Below are 15,524 nucleotides of genomic sequence, written 5' to 3' on the forward strand. Positions count from 1 at the left end.
GCGCCAGCATCATTTTGTCACCTGTCTTATATCCCTCTTATATCCCTGTTCCCACTCAGAGGAAGAGCTGTAACAAGGCTCCCATGTGATGAGAAGACAGTCAGAAAAGCCCTTCAACACAGGCCCAGCCTCACTGGGAAAGATTGGGCACCATTTTTACTCAGCCAAGACCCCTGACTCCTTCTACAGTGGGAAAGCTCTGGCTGGAGACCAGGAGTTGGGGAACAAGTGCATCAGCCTGGGTTTTCAAGTGCCTTTGGTGAGTGACGTGAGATTATTGCTGTCCCAACTCACACTCAAAGGCAGCAGAGCTCCCACAGTCTCAGGACTGGCAGTGTTGGTGGTGCCTACAGAGGCTGAGTGAGGACCTGAGATCCTCCCTCTGTCCTGATGCCCAAGGAGAGGCAAAACTCTCTGAGAAGCAAGGAGCAAAGAGCTGCAATCCAGCCACTGGAGTCTGGACGTCAGAGGAAGCAAAGAGCTTGCTTATCTTTGAGGAATGCATCATAAAACTTCTTGCATGTTAACCACACTGGCTGAAGAAAAGCAAACCAAATTCTTGACACGCAAGCCCTGTGTAGGGTCTAATCAGTACTCAAGTGTGCCAGGTACTGGTTCTCTAGACATCCAATTTGATGTAAATCTGACAACAAACACCAGGGGAGTAAAACACAGCATTTGTTTGCAGGACACAGTAGTCTGTGGGAATTATCTCCACATATCCAACTGCATTAGTAACTGTATTAGGTCCCTAATAATTTGTACAGTCTTTCTCTATGTATTTACTTGATCCTTCTGATCAAAAAATGGTTGCAATGATTATGAACCTGAGCAAGGGAAATATCTGCCAGGGTGAGAGATGAGAGTTAGATTTATGTCCTGCAACAAACTGAACAGGGATCGAAACGACAGCGCTTTGGGAGATAGTTCATTTTTCTGCTCAATCCTGAAGCAAAGGGCCACTAAACTAGAGCTGTATTTTATGTCACCTGAGCTCTCAGAAATGTTTTTTCCCGTTAGTTAGCTGGCATTAGACACATTCCCTGTTTCTAAACAGGGCCCCTGAGATCCCATGCTCATCACTCAGTGATTGTCACATTGAAAATAGTTTAAAAACCATTTTTTTCACCTCCAGCTTGGTAAAACCAACCTGAAACACAATGCCAGGTTCTTTCCTTTCTCTGTGTCATCACACATATGTGATGCAGCTCAGATGGGCTGTGGAGTCTCCTTCTCTGGAGACATTGCAGCCCAGCTGGATGAGTTCCTGTGTGCCCTGCTCTAGGTGGCCCTGCTCTGAAACGGGGGTTGCACTGGATGAGCTTTCCAGCTCCCTTCCAGCCCTTGAGATTGTGTGATTCTGGGATCAGTTTAACAGCATGTGACAGGATTGCACCTTTGACTGACACCGGTGTATTTACGCATCAAAAGTCACTTTAGTGCAGAAAACCTTGGCAAGACTGTCAAACTGAGCATTGATAATATTCACCCACCAGGACAAACACTATCATTTTATTGGCCTTTTATCGCACTTCTTTAGTTTTGGGCCCAACATCCTGAATGCATTGCACAAAGAATGATTGCCCAAGCTCCCTTCATAGTTTACTCTAAACCAGTAACTTTGAAACAGATCTGGTCAAATAGCAAAACCTCAGAGGATACATTCAGCATCACCTTTGAAGGTTATGCCACTGCAGGAATTGCTACAGCAGCTGGATTGTGCCAGGCATTATTGCTGCAACACCCACGCTTTCATATTCAAGGTGACTAACACCTAAAGCAGGACACGTCCAACTTCAAAGGAGCACCAAAGTGACCCATTGCTAACCCCCAAATGACACAGCTTGCTGCAGAGCTCGTGCCAGTGCTCGTGTTACTTGGAGTCTACGTACAAACCTTTTTGCCAGCAATTTATTCATTTCTTCCATGAGTCCTCCTCCGCCTCCTCCGCTACTTGTCCGGTTGGCATCGCTCTTAGAGACCCCACTGGGGCTGGAACCTCCTGAACCATCTTCTGGCTTAAGACAGAAATCAACATTGCAATTGATGAAAAGTTTCTCTTGCAGACACGCTGCTAACGATTAGCTTTCCTAATTATCTGACACAGTGATCACAATCACAGCCCCAAACCAGAGACAGGACGTGTTGTGCCTTGGGAAGAAGACCCACATGGGCCTTACTAACACCAGGAACAGCCTGTGTGAGGCAAATGTATGGGGAAATGATGAAAAGCCCCACAGGGCTGTCTGTTCAGGATTGTTTTTATGCATGGGTGTGCAACCCAAAGCTAAGTGGACACCTATGGATATGAGGCCTCCACAGTCCACGCTGCATTTTGTAGGCATGGTGCAGCTTTAACACTTACAGTGATGGAAAACACTAACAGGCAGCACAACAGTGATTCTGTGATTCTATGAACAGTGGGCTCTGCAGGAGTAATGAAATCCTGGCCATTTGCTAATTAACGTTTTCTGAAGTGTGGGAATGGTGGGGTTGGGAGGGACCTTTAGAGCTCATCCAGTCCAATCCCCCTGCCAAAGCAGCTCCCACCTAGCTCAAGTCACATAGGAACTTGTCCAGATGGGTCTTGAAGCCCTCCAAGGAAGGAGCCTCCACACCCTCCCTGGGCAGCCTGGGCCAGGGCTCCCTCACCTCACACTGAAAGAGTTTTTCCTTATGTTTAAGTGGAACCTTTTGTGTCGCAGCTTCACCCCATCACCCCTTGTCCTGTTGCTAGATACCATCAAAAAAAGTGCTGCCCCAACCTCCTGACACCCACCATTGAGATGTTGGTAACTAGTAATAAGACTCCCCTTGGTCTCCTGAGTTTCCTGCTCAGCTTTTCCTGCAGGCTCCCATTGAAAGCCCAGCTAAGGGTCAGCTGCAGCGTGTTCCAGCACGGCCACGGCTCAGGCTGGATGTGCAGAGCGCTGCACCCCCTCCCCGGCCTTCCCGCAGGGGACTCCCAGGGCCACCTCCTTACCCGTTGGACTCTCCTGAGTTTGGCACCAGCCAGAGCCGCCGCGAGCCCTGACACCGACCCGTCCTCGGCTTGGCCGGCGGGCAGCGGCGGCGGCGGCGGGGGAGCGGCTCCCAGGGGCGGCGGGGGCACGGGGGGCGGCGGCGGAGGCGGGGGCCCCCCGGCCGAGGCGGGCACGACGGCAGCGCCGCTGGGGTGGCCGGGTGGAAGGGCTGGGCCTGAAACGCAGAGAAGAGGAATGAGATGGGAAGCGGCGTCTCGTCCAGCCCGTGCACGGGGGCTCGGTCCCGCCGCCACGGCCGTCACCCGGCCGCGGGAGGAGCGGGCAGTGCGGGGAGCCCCAGGCGTGCAGAGCAACGGGAAGCAGTGGCTGCAGTGACCACCAGCCAGCCACGGTTGTGTCCTCCTGCCAGGCCCTGCCACTCACACTTGCCTTCTCCCTCCTCTTCTCCCTGGCTGGGCTATTGTTTCATTTTGTGGATAGCACTTCCCAGTTCCTAAGTGGCATCAGTGCTCCTCTCGTTATCTCCACGTGGAGATAACAAACCACACCAGCCACCTCCACAGACTTCAGTTAGCACCAGCTTTCCACCAGAACTGTGGGCCACGCTGACACATCCTCCTTCCCTCTGAACAGAAAGCACGTGGCCTCAGCTGCTCTTGCAAAATCACGAGGGGAGAGTCCAGCTCCAAGCACCTCGAGGGCCAGCGAAGCTCCTCGGAGCAGCAGCCTGTTGGAGGGGCTGATGGTGGGTAACCCCCGTGGCAGCGTCTCGCCTCTCTGGAAGGGGACAGTTGAACAAACACGCCTCCCTCTACTGTCCCAGCAGCTTGGCCCTCAGAGCCTCCCTAGTTCATCCCAGCTTGTGGGTATTTCCCCACGCTGTGCTCTCTCCGAGCAGGCTGCTCCTGATGGATGATCACAGGTTCAGTTGTTCAGTAAGTGCTATTTTGAAGGACAGGCAGGATTTGACTGAGGAACGTTTGGAAATGGTGCTTCACATCAGCAGACTGATTTTCTCCGTATCTAGGTTTTCTGCTGCCTTATTTCTGTGGTTCCTTCTGCCATTGTTTTACACTCCCAGTTCGATTCCTGAACCATAGCTGCTATTAGGAATGCTTTAAACGTTTCAAAGCCTCTTTGGTTCGTGAACATAATAGCTGGTAATTCGTTGCGGGTGTAGTTAATTGTAATTGCAAAACTACACCCACCTAATTAGAAGCCAGCCTGAGGCAAAAATGGAACAAAGTAAAAATAATGGACTGATGGGAGTTTAAAATAACTTTATCGAACTGAGTGGTTTTCAAGGGCTTGTGTCAGCTGAAGGACTGAGCCTCCAGTGGCTGCAGAAGTGTCTTTAGCAGAAAGGGAAAGGAAATGTCTCAGTTCTCGTCCTTTCCTAGGCACATCCTTTAAGCATTACACGTGGTCCTAAACAGGAATGGATCCAAGGCACAAAGCGTGCGGGCTGAACTGCAAACACGGGCGTTACTGCGGAGCGTTCTGACTCCCAGCTCCGCAGGCTTTAAGCGAGTGCTACACACAGAGACCAAATGCAAAGCGGCAGACCTGAGCTCTTGAGCTGTCTGCAGCCAAAAAGGTTTGCTGGAGTAGTTACTGTGACAAGCCCTCAACTGGAAATGCAGATTGTATCAGGAGAAGGGTTTCTGGGGTGGAATAAATTCCACAAGCACAGGGGGCTCTGGGTAACTGTAACGAACCCCGTGTTATACCTTTTGCTGGTAACAGAAATACCACTCATGGAAAAGAGTGGAAAATCACCACCTCTACCAGCAGTGCTACACAGACAAGTGTACCACAGAGCTGGCCTCCAGCTTCAGAAGAGCCTATGGACCAGCTACACTTGGACCAGCTGAAAACAGGCTGGCTGCCAAATGCAGCTGGGCTCTGCTGAATGATAAAAATCTCCTTCTGGGCTAATAGAGTAAGAATATGCATTGCAACGACCCAGCTACAGGGCCCCTCGGTCCTGTCATTCCTGCTTTTTGCTTTGTTTTTAGTTTGGAAGGTTCCTGGACTGGGGAAATCACCTGAGTGATTTCGGTACTTTTCCACCTTGGCTTCAAAAACCACGCACAGAGGGAGCAGCCTTGGGTCTCTCAGCCCTTGTTCTAGTGGTCATGGGCAGTGCCAACAGGGCCTTTCTAAGCAGCTGGAAGCTTAGGCTTTAGACAGGTCACAACTCATTCAAAGGCAGTACTTACTCAAGTGGGCAATGGCTGATGAGGTCATGCAAGGAGGGGTCCTCCTGGCCACAGTCACCTCAGACACAGCAGCGTAAGGGGGAGGCAATGGAAGACAAGGTGACGTGGGCTGATACCACTGCTGTGGGGGAGGATGAGACGATGGGTGGGAAGATGAGGAGGGAGCCTGGCCAGAGGGGCTGGGTGGGCTGGTGATGGTGGGCAGCAGGGAAGAGGGTGCAGCTCCTAGGTGTGGGAAGAAGGACCCGTCCACGCTTTTCATCTGGCTCCCAGGGGGGCCTAAAGCGATTTGTTCCTCGCAATGGCCATTCAGAGGCACGCTCACCCAGCTGTCCCTGCCTGCTCTATCTGTGGGTCCCCTCACCCTGTCAGCCAGGGCAGGAATCACAGGCAGGGCGATGGGAGCACAAGGCTGCAGGATGTCAGCCCTCGACTGAGGTGCTGTGGGTGAGATGGAAGGCTGAGGGCAGCAGGAGAGAGAAGAGCGCCTGAGGGGCTGGCAAGAGAGGAGGGGGAAGTGGGGAGCGTGAGGAGGCGGGGGGGACAGCGAGGTCCGCCTGAGGTACGGCCCGGTCCTGCGGGCCCAGCAGCCTGCAGGAGGGGAGCCCAGGGCTGCCCACAGCTCGGAGGCCGAGTGCCTGTGCAGGAGCTGCGGGAGCTCTGCTGCTCTCGGGGATCTGAAGGAGCACTGAGCAGCGGGAGGCAGCGGCACAGCACCCAGGGCAGCAGCACCGCGGGTACTGCGGGTGGGGGCAGGAGAATGGGGCTGGGAGCGGGCAGAGCACACGCTTATCTGAAGGGTGGAAGCTAAAAGAACAGAAAAGACAAAGGAAAAGAGTAAGATGGGTGCGTGGCAAGGAAGGAAACCAAGGCAAAGGGGAACAGAGAAAAAGGAGCCACGGAGTGAACGCAATGGAAGCCCAAACAAAGCAAAGAGGTGACGGGTGAAGGCACCGGCTGGGGGAGGTTCCAGCCCTCGGCAGAACCAGAGAGCAGCCCGGGACAGGCTGTGTGCTCCGGTGCCAGCGAGGCTCCTCCAAACCCCACGTGAACCCCAGTCAGCGTCACGAGCATCGCCCTTGCACCAGAGGCAGCTGCAAGGGACACGGTGAGTATGCTGCAAGGAACATGTGGTAGCCACCCTGCAGGCAGGGAGGTGGCAGCCACAAGTCCTCGGGAGCCACGTCCCACTCCTTGCCAATGCCAAGGCAGCATCTGGGCTACGATCCCTATGCAGAACAGCACACAGCAACTAACCTCTGCCAAAACAGAGTCCAGTAACTTCTGTCACCAAGGCATGTGTGTATGTTGGAGCTGGGCTCAAGGGAAAAACTAAAAAGCTGTAACAGCTGAGGAAAAGCATTTCACTTCTGTGGCCAGATTAAGTGAAACAAATCTTTCCCAAAACAAAAGCCCAAACACAAGATCCAAGCCATCCTGGCTTGCTCGCTCTGCTATCTTTCAGCAAGGCAAAGCCATACTTTGTAGTTATAAGCTATTGCTGTCATCTCTTCTCTCAGCTTAGTGCAACTTAATATGCTATAGAAGATTTTCTTAAGCTCATTAAATATATATATATTTTCCATTAAGCTCACAGGAGGCTCCTGACTTTGCACATCAGCCCCTTCCTGCTCACGTCCCTGGAAAGGTGGAGTTGCTCTTGTGCTGGTTGTGCTACCTGCTCTCCTTGTGGGTGTGGAAGCAGCATGGCCAGACCCCCTTGGTATGCCTAAAATCCCTCTCAGCTGTACCAAAGCACACAACTTGCTGAGCTCCACCTTCACACCCCGGACCTGAGCCTCTGCGAAACAGCACAACCATGCTGAAGGTGCTTTAAAAGCTATTCACAACTACAACCACTTTTAGTAGCTTAGCTCTTGTACAGCACCACACAAACCCCAGCTACAGCTAGGGGAGACAAGCAGGGACATCTGCTTGATTTGATACGTGCCTGTGGTAGAGGTTCTTCGTTCCAGAGACTCCTGGCGCTGTTGCTCCATCACTTGTCTAAAAGAGCAATGAAAAGAACCCTCAGTCATTATGTGTTCTTCATAATTCTGAGCAAAGGCTTTATACCCTGAAAAGCACACAAGCTGTATGCTTGGGTGGTGTGAGACAGCCCCTCACAGAAATGCTGATCCCATGAGATGGATTTGGGTTTGGTTTCACTTGCCCTGGCTGCAGCGGGGCCGTTGCACGTGTTGGGAAGTGTAACCAGTGTAACCAGGCCACTGCCCTGCTCCTGTCACACATCACAGGGGTTGGTTGATCCATTTAAGATAACTCCTCAAGAGGCTCTGCAGGAGTCAGTGCCCAAGGCTCAGGAGAGCACAGAGACCATGCAGGTTGTTAACCTGAAGTGCAAGGGGAGTGTAAGGGGAACCTCACATAAAATGATACACTCCTGAGTCTTACGGATCAGGATCCCCAAAGACTTACCCTTAGAATGAAAATACAATGAAGCTTGATCTGCATTTTGGTGCCAACTGTTCAAAATCTGTGTTGTCCCTCTGTACAACCAAGATTTTTGTTGGCACTGGGCAAATTGGCTGGCAGTTGGCCACCTCATCCCCCCCAGCACAGCCAGCCCTGTGCCAGCCAGCATGACCACCTCATCCCCCCAGCACAGCCAGCCCTGTGCTAGCCAGCCTGGCCATCTCACACCCACCCAACACAGACACCCCTGTGCCAGTCAGCCTGGCCATCTCATCCCCAGCACAGCCAGTCCTGTGCCAGCCAGTATGACCAGCTCACCCCTCCCAGCACAGCCAGCCCTGTGCTAGCCAGCCTGGCCATCTCACACCCACCCAACACAGCCAGCCCTGTGCCAGCTAGCCTGGCCATCTCAACCCCAGCACAGTCAGCCCTGTGCCAGCCAGCATGACCACCTCATCCCCCCCAGCACAGCCACCCCTGTGCCAGCCAGCATGACCACCTCATCCCCAGCACAGCCAGCCCTGTGCCAGCCAGCCTGGCCATCTCATCCCCAGCACAGCCAGCCCTGTGCCAGCCAGCATGACCACCTCATCCCCAGCACAGCCAGCCCTGTGCCAGCCAGCATGACCACCTCATCCCCAGCACAGCCAGCCCTGTGCCAGCCAGCCTGGCCACCGGGACCACAGCCGCTGCGGTTCCTCTGCACACGCTGCTGCCAGCGTTACGCTGCTGCTGTTTCGGCCGCTTTGCCCCCGGAGCCTGCAGCTCGCCGTTCCCACGCCGGGTGCCCCGGAGCCTGCCGCTCGCCGTTCCCACGCCGGGTGCCCCGGGCCCCGCTCCAGAGCCGTGCAGTTCCCGGCTCCAGCAGCAGAGGTCTTCTCTCGCACGCTCTAACAGCCCTGCACAGAGCCGCCCGGTGACCCCTGCACAAAGCCGCCCTGGCATTTCCCTTCCTCACAAGATCGAGAGCTGAAACTGCAATGTTTGCCGGGCTTTTTCACACGTGTGTGGATACGGACTAGAGATCTCAGCAATAGTAAAACATAGCTCTTAAATGACCTTACTGAAGAACTTGTTAATAAGGTTTATTATAATTGTCTTCCATGGTTTCTCAGCCAACCTCTGCCTTGGATTTGTCCCACAGAGGTTTGGGCCAGCCTTGACTGCCTGGAGGTTTCTCTGACAGCTCCACTTCATGGTCTGTACTGTAAGGCAGGCTTAACTTAATCACAGAATCACAGATTGGTGGGGTTGGAAGGGACCTTCAGAGCTCACCCAGTCTAATCCCCCTGCAGAAGCAGCTCCCACCTAGATCAGGTCACACAGGAACGTGTGCAGGTGGGTTTTGAAGCCCTCCAGAGCAGGAGCCTCCACACCCTCCCTGGGCAGCCTGGGCCAGGGCTCCCTCACTCAAACACTGACACAGTTTTTCCTTATGTTTAAATGGAACCTTTTGTGCTCCAGCTTAATCCCATCACCTCTTGTCCTGTCACTGGGTACAACAGAAAAAAAGTGCTGTCCCAACCTCCTGACACCCATCATTTAGGTATTTGTAACTATTAATGCATGATTTTGCTGTGGAGAGATCAATTCTAACCTGGTTTTATGCCTGGGACATGTAATTCATCCAACACAGGCAGTTTCTGCAAAGCACTTACAGGCATCTGAGAATATTACATACACTAAGAGGAAATAGGTTTGGGGAACAGTCTTGGCTGGTTCAACTGGTTTAATTTATGTTATGATATTTTAAACCAAATAAAAGGAACTTTTACTTCAATATATACCCTGGCTCTTACTTGACAGTTATAGTCTGAACATATATGAAGCAGCATCAATTGCAGTGTTAAAGTTTCAGTTGTAAACACAGGTACTAAGAATTTCCTCAGTGTATCATCCTCTACCTTAGCTTGGCATATATTAGCAAAACATGGTGATGGAGAACAACTTGACACATACAGTTTCCTTCTTAAACCTGGGAGGAAAATCTGTGTTTATCCAGAGGACAGACTTGGAAAACTCCAGCCTGACAGAACAGGAAAGAAATATGGGTGAAATCTTCTCCAAGTCACTAGAGCTGCTGCAGAGCCTGTGCCAGGGTGCTCCCCAAGACAAGGGTCAACCACTGCCATTTGAAGCTGTTGGGGTTCATGACTGCCCTGGGGCAGAAGCAGCTTATATGTGCCAAATGCACCCTCCCACACGTGCTAAAAGGAGAAGTTCTTACACTCTTAGGAAGTCATATTTATCCCAGTGGAACTAAATAAAGCCTGAGCCTGGCAGAAGGCTGCTTAAGGAGGATGCAGGGAGGAAAGTATAAGAGGGGACAGATGATGCTCTGACTTGAAAATACTTCCTTTTAACTTCAGTCTAAAGGTCTCTAATAAACCTTTTAAACAGACACATTTTCAGGGTAGTTACTGTAACTTCATTTCCTTGCCTGCTTAGAAGATGTTCAAAAAAAGCTTGGCCTAAAATTAGATCTGCTCTATGCTTAGAGAATGCATCAGCATAATTAAAGCTGAAACCCCTCTAGTGCAGCAGCAGTACTATCTAAGTGCATCTACTGCAATAGCTTATTCCAGTCCAGTGGGGCAAAAGGAGCTTTCCCAGAACCATGTGCCCTGTAGCAGTTAAGTAGCACCTACCCAGCAGGCTTTTACTGTCTCTAGAAAAATAGATGTTGTGTAATGTGGAGAAGCTGCTCACACATTAAATGTACAGACCAGACACCCAACTCTGAGCCTTGTGTTACATATGGTCTGAAGAACCAGTGATTTCCAGGGGTTAAATGAAGAGCTGGCTCAAGCCTTTCAGCCAGGCAGTGGGGACAGGCAGCATTCCCCTGCTTCTGAGTGAGCAGGAGCTCTCCTCTGACCTTTATCACAGCTCTGCTATCACAGTCAATCTTACAAATCTCCAGCAAAATAACGTTACCAACTGACCCATTTAACCAGCAAATGTCAATCCCCACTAAACCTCAGGCCATTCAGAGCCACTCATAAAGGCACAGGAAACAATTGCTTCCCTACACTTCCCTTACAGTTTTGGAGGGTGCAAGAGAGAATCCCAAGTGTCTACCATTGCCTATGTAAGAGCCTTGGACCAGTCAGAGCAGTAGCCCTGAAGCATCAGTGTAAATGATACATTGCAACACTTCATCTCTGCTGCTGCAGGAGCCTGTGGTACTCAGCTACACAACACACAGGGCCAGGGTAGTCCCTGCACCCTGCTTACAGGTTGTACCTACATATGAAGGCACAGCCCACTGAGTGCCTGTTGTATCAGGCCAACACGAGATGTCTGGGGTGCTGAACTGTCCCTGCAGGTCTGGCTCCACTCAAATCCTCACAAAGCTATTTATTTGCTGAAATAAACATCGTGCCAAGTCCTCTGGAAGGCTAACTGCGCTTGCTGATTCTCCTCTAGTTACAGAAGCAAAGGCAGCCAACTCATTTAAGGAATGCCAGGCACCAAACTTGGAGCAGAGAGAGATTCTGCAGATGGCTGTACCCCAGTGCACCCCTGATGAGGTGAGGCTCACCAGCTTGGGTGTCTTATGGGCAGAAAACTCTCTGGTGTTTCTCATACAGGAGCAGAAACACATTTACAGTGAGCAGGGGGAAAAAGGTGGGGTTTTGCTGTGTGCACAAGCCTGTATTTCAACAGGGAAGCACAAGGCTGGCTGAGCAGTGCTGCTGGCATGAACACCACTGATACCAGGTAGACAGGTTACAGCTCTGACAGCGTGGACAACCAGTCAGACTAGGAGACTTTGTCTAGAGTGAGATAGGTATGTCTTGTACCTAGTGAAGGAAGCTGGATACTGCTGCTACAGGGATTGCTGCTTCAAAGCTGAAATGAGATGGGCCTCATAATTTGACTATGGAGACAGGCATAAGGCACTCCTTATGAGTGAGGGAACACCCCTGCCCACCTTCCCTTTGATGTCAAGGAGACTATTCCTAGCAGCTGCAGAAAAGGCCACGTGTAATGACAGCCCCATGTGTGACATACAAGCACTTTCATTTATTATCCTGGATTAGACTGAAACGTTCATCAAAGGAACAGCACACGATACAGGAAGCAGCCAAACCCAAAAAGGGCCTGAGCTGCTACTGAGAGTGTGTATGGCTCATTAGCTGCCTCCTGGGCAACGTGACTGTCAGCTAGTCATCCAGAGGAGGGTAAGGTTAGGCTTTCTTAATGGGTTTGAGAACACTCTACAAATTGCTTGTAAACATGTTTTAAGTCTGAACATTGTTTGCCATGAGCAAAGAGTTTACCCAGAGTCTCAGCTCAGTTCCCCCTTCCAAAGCCATTACAGAGTCATTAGCAATACTTACTGAAAGCTTAGAATCAGCTTAAAGCAGGTACAAGTGCTGAGAAATGGCTGCATGTTCATCCTAGTTACAAACTAGAACTCTACTACAACTGATGAACTCACCTTCTCTGTGCTTCCATCTCATCTGGAGATGGCCCATTCTGGACCTGGCGCTGGGCAGCTGGACCTACAGAAAACAAGAGGGAATGCTGTCAGGAAAGCAGATGTGGCCAACATGGTTTTTTTAAAGTGACACTCAGATGACTTGCTTCCCCATTTTATTATGAGAGAAAAACCCCCAAGCATCATTGTCCTCTTTTTTCCTGTTAGATAAATCATCACCTCCTGTTAACTTTTAGTCCCACTGGCAGAATCCAGTGGCTAAACGTGTGAGTGGATTTGTCCAGAAACTTGGCATCATGGTAGCTGTAGATTACCTAATCTCTTGGCAACAGTGAAGACCTGCAGGGATGCAAAAGATGGCCTGTGGAAGGACAGTCCATTGCACTGGGATATACTTCTAGCTTCTACAGGGCTCAGATTTAGCCTCCCCAGATTATTCTGTGCTTGCATAGTGACTCCACCACACGTGCTAGCTATTGCTGCACTGATACTGAGCTACCTGATGGAAGGTGCAAGGAGATGCAAAATTAAACAAGCCTTTTACAAGGTGTTTTTTTCCTTCTACAACACTGCTGGTCTTCTGCAGGATCCACATGAAGCAGAGTTTCCACTGGCATTCACCAACAAAAGCCACCTTTTGTCCCCTTTTAAGTCAGAGCTCCTCTCTTGGCTTTGATGATTTAATCTCTGCTCTTGGACATTAAGCCATGCTCATAGACACCACATGCCATTCTCAGAAACAAATAAGTACTCTGATAATAAAAACAACTGTTGGTAAGAAGCTGCAGTGGTCTTGTGTCTGCTGGAAGGAGGATTGTTCCACTGTGCTGACAAGGTAGGTTTAAAAGCTGTCCAACTGGAGTGAACGAGAAATAAACAGTGACCAACCCAAACCTGTCACTCCCAAATCATTAAGGACATTTCTCTCCATCTCCTTTACATGTCTCTGCCAGGCAGAATGCCATCTGGAGATGAATGCAGAAAGCATGAGCCTATGAGAGCAGGAGAAGTGGCAGCAATGCATGGCAGTCAGACCCTGCAGAACGCCGACTGATCCTGACGAAACGGTGCAGATCTTTGAGACGTGATTAAGGACTAACAATGGCAGAAAGGGAACACACAGCACTTTCTGAAAGTCAGGCACATGTACTCCAGTTTAGGGTATCCCAAAAATGGAGCCAGTGACAGACACTGAGCCAAAGGCTCTGTCATTTAAAACCAGGATGGGATATGAAGACAGTTGACTTCTTTAACGTCTCATGATTGACAACTTAATATTGCTTGTCACAGGCCTTTGGGGAACTATTTAGACAGAAATGCCACATTTTGTAAAGATCACACAAAACAATGAAGGGGAGGCTGGAGGAGAAGGTGGTTTTTCTGGAAGTAAGCCTCAGGGAGAAAAAGCAGCAGGTATTTAAGAAGCACAGAGTAGGAGGCTCACATGAAGGGAATGTAAAGGCTGAGGATGATGCCACGGTACCATGTGAATACCACTGAAGTGAAAGGTGACCAGAGCTACCCCTGAGTAGCAGCTGCAATGTGAGTTAAACTTACTTTGAACATAGCAGAAAGACAGGTAAAGTCCCACCCCCAGCCTGTGGAAATGGACCAGGCTGCCCACAGTTAGCAGTGTCACTGGTATGGATCCTGGCTCAGTGACCATCCACCTTCTCCTGGGCACATACACCTACCTGTAACATACTTCAACAAGCAGACTTCTGGATGAAAGGCTTTCCAGGCTTAAGTCAGTTACACCTCCCTCACTGTGACAAACCTTAGCCACGCTCATCCCTGCATGTGATTTCATCATGAGAAAACTCCCCTTGCATAAAGACTCAGAGCATCACACAGAAGCCAGCACACTGCCTGGGAAGAAGACTAAAAGTAGGTGCCAACATGAACAAGAAAAGCCAGGGGATGAGGCAGCAGAATCAACAAATCTTCCTTGCCAATAAATCACATCAAAGTATATAGGAGGCTCTAATGATGCCATCTCAGTCTGCTCCTTTGACATCAATCTTCTCTTGGGGCCAAATGCCCGGGAAACGAGGCAGTGTGGCCATTTTGACAAATACTACATATGCAGAAGGAATCAGAGACCAGATTACCAACACCCCACTAAAAACAAGCTATTCCTTTTTGCTGTGGGCATTGTTATGAACTGGCCAAGTAGGTTTAAGCCCAAACAAATCCAACCATATCAATGTGAAAAGCAATCTAAAGAAATCCTTTTAAGGCAATGCTACAAAACACAGCTGGAGGTTGGGATTGTTGCCTTTGATCACCTGGAGCCTCCTCAAGCTGATCTTGCTTAGCAGGTAAATGACAGAGCACACGAACCTGCAAGCAAGTCCATCTCAGTCTTCAGCACAAAGGAGTCCTATTAAATTCAATGAGTTTATGTCTATTTCCCAGTATCTATGTGTATGCTCGTGGGATTAAGCCCACCCTTGAAACTAAACACCCAGGGTTTGGATGCAATACACAGCTGCAACGTGAACACTGGCTTCAAAAAACTTGTCTGTGACACAGCAAAGAGCTGATCTATTCCCAAAGCACATCCTGAGCTGATCCAGACAACGCTACTGCAATTTTTTCCCCCTCACTTCACTGAGATAACTTAATTTCACTCCTTTATTCACAGATAAGACCCATGCATTGACAATGCCTTCTCTTTTTTGCCATTAAGAACCACCCCCAGCTGATTGTTTCATCTGGCAGCACTTTATTTTCATTACTATTTGCTCACACTGTGAAATGTCCTTAAAACAAAGCACATAAAGCTCCAAATTCTGTTTTGAAATTGCCCATTTCTTCACAGTTTCTGCAGAAATCCCCCCTCTCCTGGCAGACAAAACCAGAGGAAAAAAGATCAGAAGGAAAGAAGTTGCTTCAGACCTGGCTCAGTAAACACCTGGCATTCAAAAGCTCTTTGCATCAGCACTGACAAGTGTGCACATAGTTTTATTTGCACCTTACTTTAAAAAGCCAGACAACTTTTCAGATGCACAGGCTATGCCTGCATGGCCTCCACAATGCCTTAATTCTCTCTCAGATCTCTTGAGGCAGGTAACTGCTTTCTGAGCAAGGACTAACTCCTCTTTTTTACAGGTTTAGGTTTCTTACTCAACCCAACTCACTGCAGCAGGTTCATTTCCAAGCTCGTTTTTCTTCCATTTTCCTAGTGACCAGCAGTAAGACACCAGTGAACTGTCTGCACTCCACACTCAATCCTAACAGATTTTTGATGTCCTCTTCACATTAGTTTTTGTTTAGCACAACTTTCTTCTCCAAATGCTTTAGCTGTGAAGTACTCTAAGAGAACTGGGAGACAGGGAAAGGCAAATATGAACAGAGGAGGATGCCCAAGCTCTGTCAGGCAGCTTGTGCCCTCTCCTGTGTTAAACAAGATAATGGCACCTGAAGGAAAAG

General features: G+C 49.9%; 1 protein-coding gene across 2 annotated transcripts in view; it reads right to left on the reverse strand.

Moving 5' to 3' along the window:
- Positions 1–15,524, reverse strand: part of EVL (Enah/Vasp-like) — a 77,336-nt gene that overhangs the window by 6,943 nt on the left and 54,869 nt on the right. For both annotated transcript variants that reach the window (XM_061997976.1, XM_061997975.1), the window contains exons 4-7: positions 12,090–12,153; positions 7,158–7,213; positions 2,984–3,198; positions 1,897–2,018 (exon numbers count right to left, since the gene is read on the reverse strand). In XM_061997976.1, the coding sequence (XP_061853960.1) occupies positions 1,897–2,018; positions 2,984–3,198; positions 7,158–7,213; positions 12,090–12,153 (457 nt within the window). The remainder of the gene's footprint in view (positions 1–1,896; positions 2,019–2,983; positions 3,199–7,157; positions 7,214–12,089; positions 12,154–15,524) is intronic.

The sequence above is a fragment of the Colius striatus genome, chromosome 6 (assembly GCF_028858725.1).
Source record: "Colius striatus isolate bColStr4 chromosome 6, bColStr4.1.hap1, whole genome shotgun sequence".
In the NCBI taxonomy this organism is placed as follows: Eukaryota; Metazoa; Chordata; class Aves; order Coliiformes; family Coliidae; genus Colius; species Colius striatus.